The 25,574-nt window shown below is 45.7% G+C and overlaps 1 protein-coding gene across 1 annotated transcript in view; it reads right to left on the bottom strand.

Moving 5' to 3' along the window:
- The window catches only part of C3 (complement C3), a 135,095-nt gene that overhangs the window by 82,624 nt on the left and 26,897 nt on the right, over positions 1-25,574 (bottom strand). Inside the window, exons 12-16 of the mRNA XM_033923996.1 lie at positions 17,776-17,988; positions 17,392-17,595; positions 15,547-15,708; positions 12,905-13,034; positions 161-232 (exon numbers count right to left, since the gene is read on the bottom strand). Coding sequence (XP_033779887.1) covers positions 161-232; positions 12,905-13,034; positions 15,547-15,708; positions 17,392-17,595; positions 17,776-17,988 — 781 coding nt within the window. The remainder of the gene's footprint in view (positions 1-160; positions 233-12,904; positions 13,035-15,546; positions 15,709-17,391; positions 17,596-17,775; positions 17,989-25,574) is intronic.

Genomic DNA, 25,574 nt, shown 5'->3' on the forward strand with positions numbered 1-25,574 from the left:
TAAATGTCATAACAGAACTTGGACTCTTACAAAAAAGTGTTTCCACCCACCATTGCTGTTACTACCCAACCTCCTCTTCTCTACCCCAGTGCAAGATTTTCACACACTCAAAAGCACAGCCACACTTTCCCAGCAGAGGACCAGTTCTCTTGATACTCACCTTTATTGGTCTTCGCTTCCATAAGCTGAACTGAGCGTCGCTTGCGTTTCACTGGTTGTGGACACGATGGATCTGCAGAAGAAAGCAGTAAATTATCCTATGAGAGGACATTCAAAAGCATGGAAGCAGCTTATCTGGCACACTCTCTTTCATGGAAATCTCTGTGCACATGTCACTGTGTGTCTGAGCACCCTTGTACACACACTTTCTTTTCAGTTTCTACATGCTGCCAGCGGCTGAGCCAGAAGCCTTTCCTCTGAAGCAAACACCTCTGAGGGAAGGATTCTGGGTCAGCCGCCAGCAGCGTGTAGGAACCACTATTGGCTGCCTGTGTCTGCTACCCAAACTGGGTGTACATTTTAACATGCATTAGACAATTCCTGCTCAGAAGAATTTATAATCATAGCAGGAGAAGCCCATACAGGAGGCACCATCACCACTCCTCTGCCTCCAGGCACAGCAGGGAAATGCAGCCAGGGACACTGGCACAGATGCAGGGGTGCATCCTGCCCCCTCTCTGCAGGCTGCCCCTCTCTGCAGGCTCACCCCCCCTCTCAAGAGGGACAGAAAATTTTGGTGGGATACATGGAGCCACAACCAGTCAAGCGGAGCAGCGCATGAACTTGCAAACCACCAGGGTTGGACCAGCAGCAGCAGTTAATCCTCCTGCTGACCCAGCTCCTCTCTCAGCGGGCAACACTCCCCCCAATGTCCCCCTTTAGAGAAAGCCACGCACAACAGCATGGCACGTTCCAGCGGCATGCCATACACCCAAGTAACGGAGGAACAAGCAGCAAACCAGCCTTCAGCCACGCCCTGAGTCACCACCCACAAAAATAAATAAATAATTATAATAACCCCCCCCCCCCAAAAAAAAAAACAAAAAACAAATATACAAACAAGGCAGTTTCCTCCAGCAACTCACAGCCCTTCTCAAGATCCACGTGGGGGGACCACCAGTACCCAAGACAGATTACTACAATGCCTGGACTACTCCAGGCAGGCAGTGGCGTTTCCAGTCCACAAGAACCTCCTGGACTGCAGGTACAGATTTGGCAGACTTGCTCTCAGGGCAACCAACATAGCCTCGGCACTCAAGAGAAACAGGACAGCACGACCCCCCTCCAACTCACCGCCAGGGAAGGACCTGAAAAACCCTGGATTCCACAGGGAAAAAGACCTTCGAGAGCGCATGAATTGCTGCTTTAGCAGGAGGCCACAGAGAGAAAAAAAATAAATAAATAAAATAAAACAGGGACTCCAGCTCACCACCAAGCCGGTCCAGGAGTCTCTCTCATCCCTCTTCCATGATTTAGAGGAATGCAGCAAGCACCTCTTCAAGATAGCCTTTGAATTCTTTGAAACATCCAGCCACACTGGGGGAACAGCCGTCCCTGCCCGGGCGCTCCACGATGAGAGTCTCTAGCAAATATTGGAAGTGAAAACAGGAAACTGACAGGGTTGACGGTCAGCCTAGAAGAGGTATACAGGCAGATTGATAGGCTTAAGAGCGATAAATCCCCAGGACCGGATGGCATCCATCCGAGGGTCATCAAGGAACTGAAAGGGACCATAGCTGAGCTACTTCAACTAATAGCTAATCTGTCGATCAAAACGGGAAAGATTCCGGAGGACTGGAAGGTGGCGAATGTTATGCTGATCTTCAAAAAAGGGTTTGAGGGGGAGATCCGGGAAACTACAGACCGGTGAGTCTGACCTCGGTACCAGGAAAGATGATAGAGGCACTGATAAAGGACCGCATCATTGATCACCTTGACGGACACGGTCTGATGAGGACCAGCCAGCACGGTTTCAGCAAAGGCAGATCTTGTTTGACGAACTTGCTGCACTTCTTCGAGGGAGTAAACAGGCAGATAGATAAGGGTGACCAAGTCGACATTGTATATCTGGACTTTCAGAAGGCGTTCAACAAGGTTGCACATGAATGACTACTTCGGAAAATTGCGAGCCATGGAATCGAGGGAGAAATACTCATGTGGATTAAAAATTGGCTGGAACATAGGAAACAGAGAGTGGGGATGAATGGGCAATACTCAGACTGGAAGAGCATCACCAGTGGGGTGCCGCAAGGCTCGGTACTTGGACCCATACTCTTCAACATCTTTATAAACGATCTGGATATAGGTATGACGAGCGAGGTGATTAAATTTGCAGGCGACACAAAGTTATTCAGAGTAGTGAAGACACAGGGGGATTGCGAAGATCTGCAACATGACATAACCAGGCTCGAGGAATGGGCATCGACATGGCAAATGAGATTCAACTTGGATAAATGTAAAGTAATGCATGTCAGTAAGAAAAATCTCAGGCAAGAGTACAGGATGTCCGGGGTGGTACTTGGAGAGACCTCCCAGGAAAGGGACTTGGGAGTTCTGATCGACAAGTCGATGAAGCCGTCCACACAATGTGCGGCGGTGGTGAAAAGGGTAAACAGAATGCTAGGAATGATTAAGAAAGGGATCACGAACAGGTCGGAGAAGGTTATCATGCCGCTGTACCGGGCCATGGTGCACCCTCACCTGGAGTACTGCGTCCAGCACTGGTCGCCGTACATGAAGAAGGACATATTAATACTCGAGAGGGTCCAGAGAAGAGCAACTAAGATGGTTAAGGGGTTGGAGGAGCTGCCGTACGGTGACATATTAGAGAAACTGGGCCTCTTCTCCCTAGAACAGAGGAGATTGAGAGGAGACATGATCGAAACATTCAAGATACTGAAGGGGATAGACTTAGTAGATAAGGACAGGTTGTTCACCCTCTCCAAGGTAGGGAGAACAAGAGGGCACTCTTTAAAGATGAAAGGGGATAGATTCCGTACAAACGTAAGGAAGTTCTTCTTCACCCAGAGAGTGGTGGAAAACTGAAACGCTCTCCCGGAGGCTATCATAGGGGAAAATACCCTCCAGGGATTCAAGACAAAGTTAGACAAGTTCCTACTGAACAAGGTCATACGCTAGTAAGGCTAGTCTCAGTTAGGGCACTAGTCTTTGACCAAAAGAGCCGCCGCGAGAGCGGACCGCTGGGCGCGATGGACCACTGGTCTGACCCAGCAGCGGCATCTCTTATGTTCTTATGCACCATGTACAGAGGTTAACCTGTTCGAGGACAAGGTTACGGAGACAGTCAATGGCACCAAAGAGGACTGCACCACCCTCAAAACCCTCGCCTCCAATGGCTTAGAACGCTGGGCATACCCATGAAGACACCTGAGGAACCAACCTCACATGTCTTTCACCGCCCCCATGTGATACCCCAGAACACCACACTGGCAGCATTCCATGCCCCAGCGCTTGCAACATTAATATAACTGCTATGCAAACAAGCGCCACCCGAGGGATAGGGGCAATCAAGGGCAGCCTTCTCCCCAAAACAAAAACAGAATCTGTGACCACCCTCCGGCCCAGAAGGGGCCAGGGGAGGCAGGATCAGATTGTCTGCGAAGGCTTGGCCCAGGATCACCACTGACCAGTGGGTCCTCAGCATCATCAAGCAGGGATACCAAATTCGTCTCCACTCCCGCCCCCCGAGTGGGCGGGTCACCCTTCATCTGACGACCCAATTTTTCCTGCAGAAAGGAAAGGACCTGCTTCGGGCAGAATCAATAGAGGCAGTGCCAACCAGAGGAGATCACCAAGGGGTTTTTATTCCAGGAATTTCCTCGTCCCCATGGGCAAGGACAAATGCTCGATCCTGGATCTCTACAAGCTCAACAAGTGCATACAAAAGAAATGATTCCGGATGCACTCTTGAGGCACAGTCTTGCCCCTGATACAGCCCTACGACTGGCTAGCCTCTCTGGACTTACAGGACCCATGTGCCTACACATCCAGCCCCACAGGAAGTATCTTCACTTCAGGATCTGAGAGAGACACTTCCAGTACAAGTCCCTACCCTTTGGACTCTCAACAGCCCCAAGAGTATTCACAAAATGCGTGGCCGTGGCAGCAGCACATCTTCGCCTGTAGGGAGTATGCGTACTTCCCTATCTCGACGACTGGCTGCTAGTGGCCCGCTCACCAGGGGAGGCCCAGGCAGCCCTGACAACCATCATAACCCTCCTCCAAGAACTGGGGTTCCTTATTAACTACAAAAAATCTCACCTGATACCCACCCCGAGGGTATCATTTATCAGGGCAGTCATCGACACCACACAGACCAAGGCCTTCCTATCGTACTGTCGGATCGATGCCATGACATCCCTGGTCCAGCGCATCTCTGCCAGCAGCTCATCAGCACGCTCCCTCCTGCATCTCCTGGGTCACATGGCGGCTGTGGTCTTTTTGTCCAGCACACCAGACTACACATGAGACCCCTGCAATGGCACCTCAGACGTCACTGGAACCAGCTTACCCAACCACTGACCACCCAGATACCCATTCGCCAACCCATACATAAGACGCTTCACTGGTGGATGGTCCGAGATAACTTAGTGAAGGGGAAACCATTCAGACCACCACCTCACCAGCTGGTGGTCACCACGGATGCCTCCAAACATGGATGAGGGGCACACCTTCTCCATCTCGCACAGGGGACACATGGTCTGCCCAGGCGTCCTCACTCCATATCAACCTACTGGAGCTCAGGGCCATAGGGAATGCCCTCGAAACCTTCAAACAGTGGATGACAGGCAGGACACTCCTTATCCAAACAGACAATCAGGTGGCCATATTCTATATCAACAAGCAGGGAGGGAAAGGGTCAGCCTCACTCTGCAAGGAAGCTTGCCGCATATGGGAGTTCGCCAACTCCATTCAATGCCCCATCCAGGCAACTTATCTCCTGGGGGAGCAGAATGACCTGGCAGAAAGCCTCAGCCGCCGGCTGGATCCCTACGAGTGGTCCCTCAACCCTGCGGTGACGAAGGAGATCTTCAGCACCTGGGGCACACCGAGCATAGACCTGTTTGCAACAGAACTGAACTCAAAATGCACAACATTCTGCTCAAAGAGACCGACCCATCGCCGTCTCAGCCCCGACGGTCTGTCTCTGAGTTGGAACCATGGACTCTTATACACCTACCCGCCAACACCTCTCATACCCAAAGTCCTGCAGAAGATCCATCAGGACAGAGCAATGGTGATCATGATTGCCCCGTTCTGGCCCCGGCAACCATGGTTCCTGTTCCAGCAATGGATAGCGGTTCACCCACCCATCCGCCTCCCGATCAGCGCAGATCTCATAATGCAATACGGGAGCTCTACTCTCCACCACGACCTGCATTCCCTAGCTCTGACCGTATGGATGTTGAGAGGATGAACCTACCACAAGTCGTGGAGCACATTCTTATGGCAGCCAGAAGACCTTCAACCAGAAAATGCTTCATGTTGAAATGGAGAAGGTTCCGCTACTGGTGCACAGGCACGCAGCGAGACATACCGGGCTACAACTGCCCCATACCGGACATCCTGCAGTACCTACTGCCATTGTACAGATCCATGGTGAGGCCTCACTTGGAGTACTGTGTTCAATTCTGGAGACCACACTACCGTAAAGACATGCTGAGGATCGAGTCGGTTCAGCGAATGGCCACCAGGATGGTCTCGGGGCTAAAGGATCTAACGTATGAAGAAAGACTAAAGAAGTTGCGACTGTACTCACTTGAGGAACGAAGAGAAAGGGGAGACATGATTGAAACGTTTAAGTACATCACGGGTCGCATTGAGTCAGAAGATGATATCTTCTGTCTTATGGGTCCCTCGACCACCAGAGGGCATCCGCTGAAGATCAGAGGAGGGAAGTTTCAAGGAGACTCCAGAAAGTACTTCTTCACCGAAAGAGTGGTGGATCAGTGGAACAAACTCCCACTGCAGGTTGTTGAAGCCAGCAGCGTGAAGGATTTTAAGAGTAAATGGGATGCTCACATGGTAAAATTATGGTCTTACCTGTTAATTTTCTTTCCTTTAGAAGCAGCAGATGAATCCAGACTAGTGGGTATAGCTCACATCGACCAGCAGGTGGAGATAGAGAACTGATTAACAGTTGGCCTTAAAGCCTGGTGTTCCTCTTGTTACTTCAGTTATGCATTTTGCCCAAGCAGCCCGAAAGGAGCATGAGCATCCACAAAACTTCATTCCAGTAGAAAATGTGCCCCTAAATAATACAATTACCAAGCCCACAACATCCTACATCCATCCCAATCTGGATTCAGAACTAACCACAGTACAGAAACTCTCCTGGTATCTTTACTAGATATAGCCCGAAGACACCTCAGCCAAGGAAACAGATTGCTAATCATCCAACTTGATCTCTCAGCGGCTTTCGATCTAGTGGACCATTCCATACTTCTCCAGATTCTAGACGCAATAGGAATCTCAGGTAAAGTGCACAACTGGTTCCAAGGCTTCCTTAAAACAAGAACATATAGAGTCAAGTCAAAAGAAATACTATCAGAACCATGGTCTAACCCCTGCGGAGTGCCACAAGGCTCTCCCCTCTCTCCCACACTTTTCAACCTATTCATTGCTTCCCTAGGCAGCACCCTAGATGCCCTAAACATAACTTCATTCAGCTATGCGGACGACATAACCATCCTCCTTCCATTCGACATCCACGACCCCATCTCCACAGGACGCCTGAAAACTACAATGGAAACAGTAGAAAAATGGATGACAAATCATAAGTTGAAGCTGAACACGGACAAAACTAATTTCCTACTACTAGAGAAGGACAAAAAACCATCCCTAACAGAACTGGAAGTAAACTCAACCAAGTACCCAATACAGAGTTCCCTCAAAATCCTGGGAATACAACTAGACAGATGCTGCACTATGCAAACACAAATCCATAAAATCATCCAAAAAGCATTCTTCACAATGCGAAATCTGAGAAAAATAAGAAAATTCTTTAATAAAGACCAATTCAGGATCATTGTCCAATCCCTCGTGCTAAGTATGGTAGACTACTGCAACAGCCTTTACCTACCTTGCCCAATCAACACAATAAAAAAACTACAGACCGTCCAGAACACAGCCCTCAGACTCATATACTCACTCAGCAAATACGACCACATTACCAAAGCATACATAGAATCTCACTGGCTACCAATAAAAGCAAGAACACAATTCAAACTCTACTGTCTCCTATTCAAAGTAACCCACGGCGCAGCACCCAGCTACCTAAACAACCGTTTTCACTACTATCTCTTATCCAGAAGAAGGAGAACACAGAACATTTTCACCTACCCTCCTCTCAATGGTACTCGACGTAAGAAACTTTATGACAACCTACTAGGAACACAGGCAGCTAATATTGACTCCGACATCTCAAAATTACTGATCGAAATTACAGACATAAAAGAATTCCGAAAAGAAATAAAAACACTACTGTTCAAAAAATATCTCCCATCAATCTAAACCGCCACCTAATGAGTTCCCAACCAATTCCATTGGGAATTAGAATCTCTTTATCCAACCCAAACTAAACACCCCTACTGTCCATATCATCAACATTAATTAACCAACATCATGCAATCATCAAAACAATAAATACACCTCCACTTATAGGCAAATGATGCTACTCTCCATCCGAAGAAACTTGACTTAGCTCATGTAACATCTTTTGTAATCTAGAATATATTGTAATTCTTATTCTCCACCAGTTGTAAATTGACTCAGTTGCTATGTAACATCTCCTGTGATATTGAATGTACTGTAATTCTTCACTATTATCTGTAATTAACACTTCTCCTGTAATGTAATTCTACTGGAAATGCCCAGATATCTTCTTTATTGTAATCCGTGGCTATGTTACATCTGCTGCGATATTGAATGCATTGTAACTCTTCACTGTTACTTGTAATCTACTCTTCTCCTGTAATGTAATTCTACTGGAAATGCCCAGATATCATCTTTATTGTAATCCGCCTAGAACCGCAAGGCACAGGCGGAATAGAAATCCCTAATGTAATGTAATGTAATATCCCAACTGAAACCATAAACAAACACCCTACACACATACAGTGCACTTGGGGAGGGGCTCTGGATTCATCTGCTGCTTCTAAAGGAAAGAAAATTAACAGGTAAGACCATAATTTTACCTTCCATAGCAAAGCAGCAGATGAATCCAGACTAGTGGGATGTAGCAAAGCAAACTCAAACCGGGTGGGACGCCAATGCCGCCTCCGCCAGTACCGCAGTGCCAAAACTTGCCTCCGCACTGGCTGCTACGTCTAAGCGATAATGCTTCGAAAAGGTATTACCCGACGACCAAGTGGCCGCTCGGCAAATTTCCTCCAAAGACATCCCCCCAGACTCCGCCCAAGACGTAGCCAACGCCCGAGTGGAATGAGCATGAAGGTGCTCCGGTACTTTCTTACCTGTCAACACATAAGCCGAAGCAATCGTCTCCTTGACCCAACGCGCAATGGACGCTTTAGACGCCGCCATCCCCTTGTTCTTACCCGCGAACAATACAAAGAGATGGTCCGACCTACGAAAATCATTCGTCACCCCCAAATAATGGAGAAGCATACGCCGCACATCCAGTCGACGCAAAGACAAAAATCGTTTACCCCAATCCTCCTTCCGGAAGGACGGGAGGAATACACTCTGGTTCACATGAAATGAAGAAATCACCTTAGGCAGGAAGGACGGCACCGGCCGCACTGACACCCCCGTCTCAGAAAAACGTAAAAAGGGTTCTCTGCAAGAAAGCGCCTGAAGCTCTGATACTCGCCTCGCCGAAGCCATTGCCACCAAGAACACTGTTTTCAGCGTGACATCCTTCAAAGTGGCCGCTGACAGGGGTTCAAAAGGTGCTCCCTGCAACCTCCCCAGTACGAGTTTAAGATTCCAGGAAGGACAAATTCGCCTAACCGGCGGGCGGATATGGTGAACCCCTTTGAGGAAACGGACCACGTCCGGCTGCGACGCCAGCGACGCGCCAGCCACCCGGCCCCTGTAACAGGCAAGGGCCGCCACCTGAACCCTTAAAGAGTTATAGGCTACTCCTTTCTCTACGCCTTCCTGCAGAAAGGCAAGAATAGCCGCCAGAGATGCATGGAAGGGCGCGATTCCCTGTCGACCGCACCAAGCATCAAAAATCTTCCAGACTCTCGCATAGGAGGTCGAAGTCGAAATCTTCTTAGCTTTAAGAAGCGTGGCAAACACCTGCTCCGAATAGCCCTTCTTCTTTAGCCTTGACCGCTCAAGAGCCAGGCCGTAAGACCAAAGCGGGCCGGATCTTCCATCCAGATTGGGCCCTGGGTTAGTAAGTCCGGAGTTACCTGGAACGTCACCCGATCGCCTACTGAAAGCTGAACGAGATCTGCGTACCACGGTCGACGCGGCCAATCCGGAGCCACCAGGATCACCCTGCCGTGAAAGAGAGCGATGCGTTGTAACACCCGCCCTATCATGGGCCAAGGCGGGAACACATACAGAAGGGAATTTGGAGGCCATGGGAGGGCCAACGCGTCCACCCCCTCCGAGCCCTTCTCCGTGCGCCTGCTGAAGAAGCGAGGCAACTTCGCATTGTGGGACGAAGCCATGAGATCCAACTCTGGCAACCCCCACCGACGGACTAGCAGGTCGAACGCTCGAGCAGACAATTCCCACTCGCCCGGATCTAGAAGATTTCTGCTGAGGAAGTCCGCTTGCACGTTTTCGTGACCTGCAATGTATGCCGCCGACAGAAGCGGAACATGCCCTTCTGCCCACTGAAACAATATCCTTGCCTCTTCGGCCAACTGCGGACTCCGAGTGCCCCCCTGACGATTGACATATGCGACCGCCGTGACACTGTCCGAAAAGATTCTGGTCGGTCTGTCCTGAATCAGGGACTGAAAAGCCCTCAGCGCCAATCTGATCGCTTTTAACTCCAACAAATTGATGGGCCACTGTGCTTCCTCTAAGGACCACACTCCCTGCACCGATGCTTGCAGGCACTGGGCCCCCCAGCCCCTCAGACTGGCATCCGTCGTCACCACCACCCACTCTGGTGTGGCTAACGGCATGCCCCGCCACAGGTGCAACTCGTGTAGCCACCATTGCATGCTGCGAGCCGCCCGAGGACTCCATCGGAGACGCACATTGTAGTCCAGAGAAGCTGGGGACCAGCGAGAGAGAAGCGACTGTTGTAAGGGTCTCATGTGGCCCCGAGCCCAGGGGACCACCTCCAGAGTCGCTACCATGGAGCCCAAAACCTGCACATAATCCCAAACCCGAGGTCTGGGCGACCCGAGAAGTAGGCGAATCTGAGCCTGCAATTTCTCTCCCCGGTCTCGGGGTAGAAAAACTCTCCCCAGAGCAGTGTCTAATCTGACCCCCAGATGTACCAAAGACTGCGACGGGGACAGAAAACTCTTGGGAAAATTGACGATCCCCCGCTCTAACTGCAGCCAGGTTACAGCTGGTAAATGTACTGAAAGCCACACGAACACAGCATGGCTCAGCACAAGCAGGAAGTCGTTGGGTTTTTTTTTTTTTTTTTTTTTTTTTTTACTGGAATGAAGAAACCTAAGCACACATTCCTGCAGTGGCCCAAGAACCCACTCAAACCAACGGAGGGGAGGGTGGAGAAGGGACCTGGGAGGGCCCAGGTGTAGCTCCCAAAGCCGGCACCGCTCAGCCAGGCACCCCTGTCCTACTGAAGAGACCGAGTCTCAACAGAGGAAGCCACAGGAACACCACCAAACCGGCCCCAGCCAGAATCCAGGAGCTAGTAGAGTAAGCTCCATTCCTGCTGGGAGATAGAGCAAAACTGAAGTAACAAGAGGAACACCAGGCTTTAAGGCCAACTGTTAATCAGTTCTCTATCTCCACCTGCTGGTCGATGTGAGCTATACCCACTAGTCTGGATTCATCTGCTGCTTTGCTATGGAAGGGATCTTTAAGGGAGTAAATTCGGGAGCGAATACTTTGGAATGGGCAGACTTGGTGGGCTATAGCCCTTTTCTGCCACTATGTTTCTATCTTTCTATATTTCTACTGAGCTTATCTCAGGGGAGGCCTAAAACCCACTTCCATCAAGGTCCACCTAAGTGCGATCGCAGCGTACCACACTGGCTTAGACTACACAGCAGTGTCAGGGCACCCAGTAATTGCGAAATTTATGAAGGGACTGTCCAATCTGCACCCACTGGTCAGACCACCACCACCCGGATGGGACCTCAACTTGGTGCTGCATCAGCTCACCCTTGACCCCTTCGAACCTTTGGGGTAGGCAGATCCCAGATTCCTTGCCTGGAAAACCCTCTTCCTGACCTCCATTGCGTTGGCCAGACATATCAGCGAGATCCAGTGCCTGGTCCATCAGCCCCCCTACACACTCCTCCATGAGGACAGGGTGGTGCTCAGAACCCACCCCCGATTTTTGCCGAAGGTGGCTTCAGCGTTCCACATCAACCAGTCTATCATCCTCCCTGCACTCTACATCCCCCACAGGGAGGCTCACAGCCACCTCAGCGACACCTCCTGGACTGTGTGCGGGACTTGACTACCTACATCAACAGGACGCAATGGACAAGACAAACCTCACAACTGTTCGTCTCCTACGACCAAAACAGATCAGGACTGCCGGTCACCAAATGCACGCTGTCACGCTGGATATCCCAGTGCAACTCCTTTACCTATAGAAGAGCGCGTGACCGGCCTGTGGGAGCCCACACCCACCAGCTCAGAACCATAGCCACCACTCTGGCTCATCTACACTACACACCAATAGAGGACATCTGTGATGCAGCCACTTGGTCCTCCATGCACACCTTCACCAAGCACTACTGCCTCGACATATATGCCGAAATGCATTCGGCTGAACAGTCTTGCAAGCAGCCCTTCCCTCCCGGGAGGGACAGCAACCACTAGCACAGCCTTGACATACACTGATCAAGTAGGGGGTTATAGATATTGATTAAGTAGGTCTAGACATTCAGTCTAGACTACCTGTCTAGACTGAATGTTGAATATGCAAGTACGAATTGTCACATGCAAATACAAATTGTCACTGTTGACCAGTTGGTTTCTCACTGTTCATTGATTGTTATTGACCAATTTTACTGTTCTGTGAGTATTATTGCCCAGTTAACACAGCACTTTATCAAAAACCTTTTTTTGCACAACTTAACCTGCTTTCCCTGATTACCCTGCCCAGCTCGGCCTCCAAAGCCAGACGAGGGATGCACAGAGCGCTAAGGCGCAGGTCCATTTGGTACATCCCTCGGCTAGGGAGTCACCCATATGTGGCTGACTCATCCTGCTTGTCCTAGGAGAAAGTGTAGTTACTTACCTGTAACGTAGGTTCTCCGTGGACAGCAGGATAGTTAGCAACACAACCCACTCGCCTCCCCATACGGCCAACCCGGCCACAGCTAGGAACATCCTGGGGATAAGGGGGAAGCAGGGGGAAATGGGTAGTGCTCAGGCATGCCCAGTGGGGCCCGGGCACTGCACGTGCTCAGAGAGAGAGAGAGAGAGAGAAAAAAAAAATCTCTCTGAGCTATTGGAGAGCTTATCCGCAAATTGGGAGCTGTTGGGACAACACCCATATGTGGCTGACTATTCTGCTGTCCACGGAGAACCTACGTTACAGGTAAGTAACTACACTTTACTTCCCTAAGGCTTCGCTCTCTGAAAGCAGTGTTACTGAAGTTCTGATGAGTGAGAAAAAGGATCTTGAAGAGTGAGAGAATGAAAAAGCTTTCAAATGAGAGACTCGACATGTTTTATAAACCTGTGGTTCCTCGTGCACACTCTCATTTCACATTAGTTAGAATTTTGGACATCGTACCTGATCTCTGGGGAGTTGAAATCTGAAAGTTTGTTTCGAGGGCAAGTCCAGCATCAGTGAACACCCCGATATTGTTTATGCCACTTCCAGGGGTGCAGCCAATGTCGTTCTTCTCCACAGAATTCCAGATCTGTGAAAACAGCTTGGAGTTCAAATCCAGCCTCAGGCTCATGTTGTGCCCCATTGTAGTGTGTGATTATTGCTCTATCATAGCTCGATTCTATGATTGTAATGCCATGTAATAAGCCACTGATTGGCCGTGACCTCTTATGAGATTTCTTCTAACCTGTGGAGTGCAGAGAAGGACCTGGGGAACCAGAGGCTTCAGTTGACGTTTGAGGGAGTAACATTTTTTTTGTTTCTCTCATTTAGAAAGGTGCGAATAATGGCAAACTAACATAGAATCATGATGGCAGATAAAGGCCAAACAGCCCATCCGCTATCTCTTCCTCTCTCTATAGGCTAAGGCTCTTTACACCTGCGTTGTGAGGTCATAGAAATACGGAATCATGATGGCCCATCCAGTCTGCTCATCCACAGCATCTATCTCCTACAGGGTTGGAGTGAAGGGATCATTTTCAAAACTCATCTTTATACATAAAGCTCTGTGACTCTTCCCTCCTTTGGGGATTATTTTAATAATAATAACTTTATTCTTCTATACCGCCATAGTCAGATGACTTCTAAGTGATTTTAACATGTAAACTGGTGGTATACACCCATTTTTTATGATATACTCTATGTATTCCTGAGAAAGGAGCAGGGACCAAATTACATTACATTACATTAGGGATTTCTATCCCGCCATTACCTTCAAGGCGGATTACAAAAGAATTATCCAAGATGTATTACAACAAGAACTTATAAAAAAAAATAAAAAATTGGTCATTTTCAAAAAGAGTAAGAAATGGGTAAGGTTATTTGTTTGGGGTAGTTGGCTTTAGTGAGAGGTGGAGTTTTATTATTATTATTATTAAATAAAGTCATAAGCACTGGTTTGTACTGGCACTTACACAAAGTTACTGGTGCCTGAGTGAAGGTGAAACTCTGTGGGCAGTTTCAGGATGGCTATTTTTACAGAAAACCCGCAAAGGTGACCTGCGGTGTTCAATTTCTTTATTGCGTCAATGGAGACGACACGTTTGTGTTTCGGCCTGCCTCAGGAGTCTGAATCTTGAACTTATAAAAGAAATTAATATCAACTGTGCAGATTGTACAAAACACAGCTATTAAGATCATTTGTGACGCAAAGAAATACGATCACGTTTCACCTCTTCTGATTAATGCACATTGGTTACCAGTTGAACATAGAATCAGTTGTAAAATCTAACTTTTAACATTTACAACAAAATTAAACAACCAACCAGAGTTCATTAACCACATTGTCTATACTTCATCTAACTGTTGTGAACCGCCTAGAACTCCCTGGGTATGGCGGTATACAAAAATAAAGTTATTATTATTATTTAATTCCTTATAATACTTTAAAATCTCTTCGTTCAATGTCTCAGAATCTTCTCATTATACCTTCTTTGAAATTAATCAATACGTTGCGCTCTAATAACTTTGCTGTCACTGCCCCTCCTCTCTGGAATTCGCTGCCTAACCCTTTGCGCAGCGAATCCGATATAAAACAATTTAAAGCAAAATTAAAAACGTTCTTGTTCCAGGATGCTTTTGGATAACAACTGTCCTCTTAAGGACAAAATTAAATTAAAATTATTATTTTACCCTAACCTATTGTACTTTCCCTTTCACGATTGTACTTCTTCCCCATTTTCCTATTGTTTGAAGTAGGTCTATATGTCTTATCAGTATGTTATTATTTCACTTAGATTGTACTCAGTATCCCCAGTTTTAATATGTTTTTATGTAAATTTTATATTGTACACCGCTTAGAAACTTGATTAAGTGGTTTAAAAAATCTTTTAATAAACTTGAAACTTATTAGCCTTATTGCTGTTGTACTTGAAAGAAAATAAAAATTAAAAATAAAATGTGTCTGCTTGTAGAAATAAAATATCTGACTCTAGCAGCTAATAACACAGTTGATATTAATTTCATTTATAAGTTCAAGATTCAGACTCCTGAGGCAGGCCGAAGCACGAACGTGTTGTCTCCATTGACCAATAAAGAAAGAATTTGCTGTTTTCCTTGTCTTTCTACCTGGGAAGGTTGTGGTATTGTTACAGAAACACAGGCGCCTTTGTGTCCTTGCATTTTGGGAAATTTGGGGTGTAAAGCTGTGGAATGCCCTGCATTTGTGTGCTGCTAGAATGAATTTTAAGAAAAAGGCTTTTCTGAATTGAAATTTTATATTCAAACTGGATTTGGAGATTTCTAAGTTTCCAAGTTTATTGTAAATTTGATTGAACGCTTATCAAAATACTAAGTGTATTACAGTGATAAAATAGGGGTAAGAACAGAATTAAAAACAGTATTGGTTTTCAACTGAATTATGTATGTTTAACATTTTATGCTTGTTACTATGGAAACCGTATAGGTAATATACGGTATATACATTTTTTTCTTTGGTGTGTCTGTGTTTTCTTAGGAGCCTTTGGTGAACTGGTCCATCTCCTGTATCTTCATGATAAGCAAGATCCCAGACATGCAGACCACGGACAGCCCCATTAACCTACCTTGCTTTGAGATAATTTATGCTTGCTATTCAGAACATAGACTCCTTTATCCACGGCCACCAAACCAACCAAGGTTCTGGAATCTGCCTTGATTTTCAGCTTCATGGGCCTGCCCGGTTCATGAATCTTGTTATCTCTGTCGGTTGCCCCAGTGACCACCAGCTGTTGGAAAGAACATTGAACAATGAAGCTGGTTCATTCAGTAGGTAAAGAAACGTTTTAAGTCCGAAGAAGAAAATCTGGAAATGTGTTTTCAAAGAATGGTTCTCAAGGTTAGATTTTAACTCTTTAGCGCCCTAAATCAGGCTTTTCAGGCAAAAACCACTAGAAGTCTAAGGTACAAATTTATGATATGATTCTGCAGTTACACATTTCATTATAAAATGATTTGGTTTTGGGAATCACCTTGCACCACCCAGAAGTGAGATTCTGTGGAGTGCCTAGCTTGGAAAAGGAACCACAAACACGCATTGTTCTTTACAAAAGACTCACTGAACCCACAGCTTTTTTGTAAAATACACACACGGGCCATGAGATATGTTTGGTGATCCTATAGCAGAAAAAAACCAAATCCAAGGAGGAAAACAAGGTTCAACTATCTGCAGTGAAAAACAATCCAGAACAAACAAGCAAAAAACTAAGCAAAAAACTGCAGACCTTGTACACGATGCAGACAGGCTTTATTATGACAAGTAAATTTAGGTTAAAAACCTTTTACCAGGTGAGGGACCCAACACGGTCCGTGTTTCGGACTAACCTTCGTCAGGGGTCCAATTTTGGTAAAGCAGAAAATTATCAAAAGAAAAAAGCCTTGGGTGATTAGCCGATAGGTGACATGCTCGGGCGGTTTTTTCAGCATGTCACCTATCGGCTAATCACCCAAGGCTTTTTTCTTTTGATAATTTTCTGCTTTACCAAAATTGGACCCCTGACGAAGGTTAGTCCGAAACACGGACCGTGTTGGGTCCCTCACCTGGTAAAAGGTTTTTAACCTAAATTTACTTGTCATAATAAAGCCTGTCTGCATCGTGTACAAGGCCTATAGCAGAAAAATCATATTACCAGAACGCTTGTTCACTCGGAGCTTTGTACATGCCAGATGCAAAACCTCACCTCCAGGAGGAGCAGATCTGCAAACTCAAACTTTTTGCTTTTTTGAGCTGGTTCTGAAGACCAGCAAGGGGGAGCAAAATTTGCCCCTGAATCCCACCCCCTGGGTCCAAATGAGCAGTTAATTGCAACTTTGGAACAGGTGTAAATTTTGACATGGCAATTTTTTTTTTTAAGATTAACACATTAGCATTGCAAAATAGGGAAAACAAATATATTCTTTTAAGGTCTGCTAAAATCACAATTGAAACACATCTCCTTCGATCTGTGTGTGCTGCCTGCATTCACCTATACATATCACTTCTTCCAAATCCACTTTGCACACGTGTAAACCTTCCCCACCCCACCATGTGTGTACGAAGGCCACTTTACACAATGTAAGCCTTCTACACCCCATGTGTGTACAAGGGCCACTTTACACAGGTGTAAACCTTCCACACCCTGCCATGTGTGCACGATGGCCACATTACACATGTGTAAACCTTTCACATCCCACCATGTGTGTACATGGACCACCTTACACATGTGTAAACCTTCCACACTCCGCCATGTGTGCGCGATGGCCATTTTTCACAGGTGTAAACCTTCCAAACTCCACTACATGTACGAACACCCCAGAGTCAGGAAAATTCCCTCTGTAGATGAATGCAAGTCATCTTGCATATCAAGTATAGGTGTGAGTTACAGCAAAGTCCCTCTCGCTGGTAATCCATTCCTGCAGACAGTACGCCTTACCGTTCCCATGCAGGTGTCCTTCACATCCACCCAGACTGAGTCTGCAACAATCTCTTTCACGCCAGCATTTTCCACATAGTAATAAGCCATGACACGGAAAGATGGAATAAAATGTGGAGTGATGCTCAGTGTCAATGTGACAGGATTCTGTCCAACCTGTCTGGGTTGTCTGCCGGTTTTAATAATATTCCCCTTATTCATTATCTAAGTAAATGAAGAGAGACATGTTGAGGCACGTGTGAATTCAAAAATCATGCATGACATCATCCAGAGATGGACCATTTGTAGCCAATGATGCCAGCAGTCACCAGAACATTCTTCCCATGGTGAGTAAGTGTCATGGCATCACCTTGCCAGACTAGGGTCTACATCCTGTGTCCTTACCAGGTAGGTAATGTATCCGACCCTGTCCTGGACTCTCAGGTCAGCGTTTCGCATATGGAAGCTGACCGGCAGATTTTTTCCAGGCTTCAGGTCTGTGGACATGATGCTAATGTGAAGGTAATTCTTGGAAGCAGTTTGGGTCTTATACGGTTGCGCTATCATGGAGGCCTCGGCTTGGCGTTCTGGTGATAAGGCAGGCACTTTTGTTCGAACCTGAAACACAGCAGAAAACAACCAGATAGGACTATCTGCTCTGCCCAGCTTTGGATAGATAAACAAATATAATCTTTTATGTATATTTATAACAGTTCCTTGCCGCCCCCCTCCCCCTCCTGAGTACTCTTTATATGTTTTTTCCACTTATTTCTCCAGAGGCAATAAAAGCTAACAAAAGTAATACCTTTAAATTCTACCCAAAGCTCCTCTTTTAGTATTCATGTCATACATTCTACCTAATAATTCTTATGGCAGATTGAAAAATCTTGTTCTCCTTATTAGCAATCTTAATCTTCTTATTTTTTTTAATGCAGAGCGCAATCTGCCCCTACCAGCTCCAACCCGTTGCCATTTCGGCGTTTTAATTGTCTGTTGTTGTTTCTTATCCTGTCCTGCAACGGGATTTTCTTCTCCCCATCCTAAAAATTGAACAGTTTGAAGGACTGCATCTTTAGATGAAATGCAGTAAGAGGCTCCCTTTGTATTAAATTGTAATCCAAATGGAAATGTCCATCTATAACATATCTGTTCTTCTCTAAGTTTTGCTGTAAAAGGAGCAAATTCCCTTCGTCTTCTCAACGTAAGGGGTGAGATATCCGTCTATATGGATAATTCATATGTGTTCAACTAGAAACAATACTAGCAATAACAATCTAAACAAATAAATAACTGCAGCAAAAAATGTTGCAAAAATGTTATAAGCCAAGTGGTGGAAATATCCTTTGAAAAACCATTTAAGTAAAGTGGAGAAAAAAGCCTCAACTAGTTTTATATGCAGATGGCAACCCAATGAGTTTTTTAGCCATTCTTAATCTGTATCATAGGTAAAAAAAACTCCACTACTTCTCTAAATGTAATCTTTCAAAATAGGAAAATATTTCACCACTGTACACAGGGAACAGGAAAAAGAACCTTCAGGAAGGTTACACTTGGGGACGGAATAGGAGGGAATTCCCTGCAGCAGCCATTCGTTGGTGAAACAAGTGCCTTGTTGGATTTGGACATCGGTTTCTTGTCTTCACTTCAATGCCAGAAATGTGACTGTAGGAAGATCGTTGCGTTTTTGGATCATGGTCCTGGCTTACATCAACAGCTGTGAAGATAAGTGTAACCTTCCTGAAGGTTTTTTTTCCTGTTCCCTGTGCACAGTGGTGAAATATTTTCCTATTTTGAAAGATTACATTTAGAGAAGTAGTGGAGTTTTATTGCCTATGATGCAGATTAAGAACGGCTAAAAATCTCATTGGGTTGCCGTCTGCGCATAAAACTAGTTGAGGCTTTTTTCTCCACTTTACTTAAATGGTTTTTCAAAGGATATTTCCACCACTTGGCTTATAACATTTTTGCAACATTTTTTGCTGCAGTTATTTATTAATTCATATGTGTCCCATAATATCTTCTCCTGTTTCCGTGCTGCGTCATGATTTCCTCCTTTTGTACATAGTTATGAAATCATACTACAATGTCCTTAAATTGATTGGGCCTAGTTGCCTCTAATGCACGATGTGCGCGATCAAAATGAATTTGATCTGCCTGCTTCTCAATTTGAGCTTGAGCCAGAACAAACGCCAATATTTTTTGAACTATTTCTTTACAATTACGATATTCCGGCATATCAGGTAGGCCTCTTAGATGAAGATTTTGTCTCCTACCCCTATTTTCCAATTCTTCTACACGGTCCATTAGTTCATTTACTTGTTTTTCCTGCTGCGTGTGTTTTTCTTCCATTAAATTCAATTGTACTGCTACTTCCTTGACTTGTTGTTCCGCGTCCTCTATACACTGACCCAGACCAGTTATATCCACCTTAAGTTCAGATTTCATTGCTGCCAAGTCCTCTCTCGATGCTACTATATTTGCTTTCAGTTCCTGAAACCATCCTCGCAACTCTTCCATACACTCTCATTCTCCGCTGAATGAATCAATTCCCAGGGTGCCTACTGCCCGGATAAGCATACTCCTTCAATCAGGGGTCTTTTTCTTACTCATTTGTAGACTGGATTTGCAATTATCAACAAAGCTCAAGGAGCAAATCAGTCTTAAGCCTCTCAAGTAACACCGTCTCCAGAGCAATTCAGCTTCCACTCCAGCGGTCGGGGAGCCATGGGCTTACGCTTCTTTCTAGCTCATCAATGTCACTTCCTCCCTCTGCATGGTTTTAAATGCTGGACACCATAGGCTCTGTGTCTGGGTTCTGGTGCTCAAAAGTCTGGGTTGCCAACATTTACCCAGTATCAGCAATACTTAGCTCGGCACCTGGGGAACTAAGCAGGCAAAAGTTAGGTCAGACCTTTTACTGTCTTTAACTCCATCTAGTCACGATTATTGCAGTTGCTGGCTCTCACCATGCCTGGGTAGGTAGAATCAACGTTTCAGTCATCGTGATGACTGTGGTGCGAGGTCTCTAGTTTGTCTTTATATATAGTGGTTCATTGAACCTGATTGGCTGGGGTTTGAGGTGACTAAAGCAGGAAAATCCGTTGGTCACAAATTTGAATTTTGGCGGGAAAGTCCATTGGTCACAGCTATTAATTCTGGCGGAAAGAGGCTGGAAACTTAGAGAGAGAGGGAGAAGCTGTTTGTCCTCAGCCCCAGTCCTTTTTGTGCTAAATTTCTTTTGGTCAGCCATCCTGTTGGAGTTCTGAAAACCACCAATAACTGGACATTTGTCTACACTAGCTTCCCATTCGATATTAGATGCTGGTTCCTGTGTTTAACAGAAAAATCTCTTCACTTTGGGTCCCCATCTTATTCAGCCACACTGACTATTCCTTAGACACTGTCGCGTTCTCTGCGTTCATTAGATTCGCATCAATTCCCTTCACCTAAATTTGCACATGGAAGGGAGAACAAGAAGCAGATGACCTCATAGAAGACACTCACAGAGGAACATCGCACGAGGGGGAGAAAATGGCTAGTCGATGCCCAGGAGAGGAAGCACACCGAGGACATAGACCTGAGACCGAAGTGAAACCTAAAGAAGGGAAAGTCAGTGATCCTAGTGGGAGACTCAATCCTGAGGCATGTGGACAGCCACATAGCAGGAGGGAGAGAGGATCGACTGGTGACCTCCCTCTCAGGAGCAAGAACCAAGGACATCGTCAACAAAATTGGAAAGATCTTGGAAGGAGCGGAGACGGAAGAGACCACAGTAATGATCTACATCGGGACGAATGATGCCAGCAGGAGAGACTACAGAAGAAGCACACTGATAGAAGAGTTCAAGATTCTGGGAAGGAAGCTGAAGATGAGGACCCAGAAGATAGCGTTCTCAGAGATCCTACCAGTACCAAGGGCAGATGTGAAAAGGCAGGAGGAACTACAATCAATAAATGCGTGGATGAGGAGATGGTGTGAGGAAGAAGGGTTCCACTTCGTGAGGAACTGGACAACATTCTGAGGCAAGAGCAAGCTCTACAGGAGATATGGACTGCATCTGAGCGCGGCGGGAACAAGACTTCTAGCAAACAACATCAGGAGAGGAATAGAACAGGTTTTAAACTAAGAAGAAGGGGAAAACCACAGTCGACCAAGCGTCAACGATTCGGAAGAAGGTATCCCGTGAAGATACCGAGGGGAAAAAAGGCTGGGAAGAAACAATGGACAAATTACAGGAGTCAACTAACCCAGAAGAAGAGGTTAGAAGGATTGTAACAAAAGAGAAGAAACTAAAGACCAAAGCACTGGGAAAGGAAATGAAGACAAGAAAATACCAGGATCTAAATTGCATATATACTAATGCAAGGAGCCTAAGAAACAAAATGGGGGAATTAGAAGCCATGGCCAATGCAGAGGACATAGACATCATTGGAGTCTCTGAAACGTGGTGGAATGAAGAAAACAAATGGGAAACAGCACTGCCGGGGTACAAGCTCTATCGCCAGGACAGGTCAGGACAGAAAGGAGGTGGAATAGCCCTATACATAAAAGAAAGCATACAATCGACAAAAATGGACACAGCAGAGACGACCAACAAGCTGGAATCACTATGAGTTAAAATACCGGGATGGAAAGGGCCTGAAATAAAGATGGGCCTATACTATCGTCCACCCAGGCAAACTGAAGATATCGATGAAGAAATGGAAGCCGAGATGAAGCGAGAATGCAAAAGCGGTAACACAGTTATTATGGGAGACTTCAACTACCCCGGGATAGACTGGAGTCTTGTAAGCTCAAAATGTGCTAGGGAGACAGAATTCATGGAGGCTATACAAGATTGTTTCATGGACCAGCTTGTTAGAGAACTAACGAGAGGAAATGCCACTCTGGATCTAATCCTAAATGGGTTAAGGGGACCTGCAAAGGAAGTAGTGGTAGTGGGACCGTTGGGAAACAGCGATCAAAACATGATCAAGTTCAAGGTTGAGGTAGGAATACCGAAAGGAAAGAGAACCATAGCGACAACTTTCAACTTCAGGAAAGGAAACTACGAAGCAATGAGGGAAATGGTAAGGAAGAAACTTAGGAACACTTCCAAAAAATGGCAAACGGTAGAACATACCTGGTCTTTTCTCAAGAACACGGTGAGCGAGGCGCAAAATCTGTATATCCCTAGATTCAGAAAGGGGTGCAAAAAGAGTCGAACAAAAGACCCGGCGTGGATAACTAAAATAGTGAAGGAAGCGATAGGTAATAAGAAAAATTCATTCAGGAAATGGAAAAAGGACAAAACTGAGGGGAACTGAAAAGAGCACAGGAAGTATCAAAAAGAATGTCACCGAGTGGTTCGAAAAGCCAAAAGAGAGTATGAAGAAAGGCTAGCCAGGGAAGCATGAAATTTCAAACCGTTCTTTAGATATGTTAAAGGGAAGCAACCAGGTAGGGAGGAGGTGGGACTGCTGGACGACGGAGACAGGAAGGGAGTGATGAAGGAGGAGAAAGAAGTGGCAGAAAGACTAAACATGTTCTTTTCATCTGTATTTACAAACGAAGACACATCCAACATACAGGAACCTGAGCAATTCTTCAATGGAAATCAAGCAGAAAAATTAACATCCATGGAAGTGAGCCTTGAAGATGTACGCAAGCAGATAGAAAAACTAAAAACTGACAAATCCCCGGGTCCGGACGGAATCCATCCAAGGGTTCTGAAGGAATTAAAGGAGGAGATAGTGGAACTACTGCAGCAAATTTGTAATCTATCCCTGAAAACAGGCAAGATCCCGGAGGACTGGAAGATAGCCAATGTTACGCCCATCTTTAAAAAGGGATCAAGAGGTGACCCGGGAAACTACAGACCAGTGAGTCTGACCTCAGTTCCAGTGAAAATGGCGGAAGCACTGATAAAAGAAAACATCGATGAATATTTTGAAAGAAACAAACTTCTGATAACCAGCCAACATGGTATCTGCAAGGGGAGATCGTGCCTAATGAACTTATTGCACTTCTTTGAAGGAATTAACAAACGGATGGATAAAGGAGACCCCATAGACATCTTATATCTAGATTTCCAAAAAGCCTTTGACAAGGTGCCCCATGAACGCCTACTCCGGAAACTGAAGAACCATGGGGTGGAAGGAGACGTACATAGATGGATCAGAAACTGGTTGGCGGGTAGGAAACAGAGGGTAGGAGTGAAGGGCCACTACTCGGACTGGAGGAGGGTCACGAGTGAGGTCCCACAGGGCTCGGTGCTCAGGCCGCTGCTATTTAATATATTCATAAATGATCTAGAAACAGGGACGAAGTGCGAAATAATAAAATTTGCAGGCAACATCAAACTATTTAGTGGAGCTCGGACTAAAGAGGACTGCAAAGAATTGCAAAGGAAATTGAACAAACTAGGGGAATGGGTGACGAGATGGCAGATGAAGTTCAGCTTTGAGAAATGTAAAGTATTACATGTGGGAAATAGAAACCCGAGGTACAACTATACGATGAGAGGGATGTTATTAAATGAGAGTACCCAAGAAAGGGACTTTGGGGTAATGGTGGACATGACAATGAAGCCGACGGCACAGTGCGCAGAGGCCGCTAATAAGGCAAACAGAATGCTAGGCATAATCAAGAAGGGTATTACAACCAGAACGAAAGAAGTTATCCTGCTATTGTATCTGGCGTTGGTGCGTCCGCATCTGGAGTACTGCGTCCAATATTAGACGCCGTACCTTAAGAAGTACATGGCGTTACTCGAGAGGGTTCAGAGGAGAGCATCGCGCCTGATAAAGGGGATGGAAAACCTTTCATACGCTGAGAGATTGGAGAAACTGGGTCTCTTTTCCCTGGAGAAGAGGAGACTTAGAGGGGATATGATAGAAACTTATAAGATCATGAAGGGCATAGAGAGAGTAGAGAGGGACAAATTCTTCAAACTTTCAAAAAATAAAAGAACAAGAGGGCATTCGGAAAAGTTGAAAGGGGACAGATTCAAAACGAATGCTAGGAAGTTCTTCTTTACCCAGCATGTGGTGAGCACCTGGAATGTGCTTCCAGAGAGCGTAATAGGGCAGAGTACGGTACTGGGGTTCAAGAAAGGATTGGACAATTTCCTGTTGGAAAAGGGGATAGAGGGGTATAGATAGAGGATTACTACACAGGTCCTGGACCCATTGGGCGCCGGTGTGAGCGGACTGCTGGGCACGATGGACTTCAGGTCTGACCCAGCAGAGGCATTGCTTATGTTCTTGAGTCTACTAGAGCTTCTGCTTTTTACTCTCTATTCCCCTTTTCTATTGAATAACCTTGCCCCATGTTTAAGTCCCTTTTAAAAGCTCTTTTTTTTAACTTTCATTTGGTATGACATAATTTTTCCCCTCAGATCTGAGCAGCATCAATGGCTGATGCAGGAACATGTATTTATTCTTTGAGTGACTGATTCCTTTCTATCTTCTTTCTTTGTTTTTCTGAATTTTAAAGTTAATTGTGATCCGCTGTGATCTGTTTTCAGAAATAGTGGATAATCAAACAAACATCCATGTCAGATCTTCCCAGACTCCACTCCAGATTGCCACCTGTACTGCCTGAATAGTGTAGACCAGATCATCATCCAGTTAAGCCCCACTGAATATTCAGGTTGACCCTGGTTACGGTGGTTTAACCAGGCAGAGACCTCTCCTGAACAGTTAAATCCTTTAGACTATCAAGCTTCGTATATTTATAAGCAGGAAGGGGGGGGGGGACTTTTTCAATAATTTAGTATGAATCTGTCAGCTAGATGACCAGCTTACACCAGTTTGGAAAAGCAGCTCACACACACGTTCACTTGAAAATTCTCTCAGGAGGAACCACCGGCACAAAGTTACTCTTGAGAGTTTCGTATGAGAAGTTTTGCCAAAGTAAAATTCACATAAAAAGCTTCCAGAATCAGAAAAGGTATGTATCCTGCCCAAAATCCTCCCCAGAACGTTTCTCTGCTCTGGACATCCAATGATGTATGTACAGGTGATATACGAGTATTATGACCCGAAAGGCAACTGGGTTTGTGTTTTTTAATACATAAAACAGAGATAGAGTGAATTTTACTAGAGCACAAATTCTGTCACATAAATTCACCCCTGCACCATGCCACCTACACCCCAAGATCACCTGCCAAAAAAGCAGGAAGGACATTTGGAGCTTCTGCTCCAGAAAGCTGCTAATCAAAT

The sequence above is a fragment of the Geotrypetes seraphini genome, chromosome 16 (assembly GCF_902459505.1).
Source record: "Geotrypetes seraphini chromosome 16, aGeoSer1.1, whole genome shotgun sequence".
Taxonomy (NCBI): Eukaryota; Metazoa; Chordata; class Amphibia; order Gymnophiona; family Dermophiidae; genus Geotrypetes; species Geotrypetes seraphini.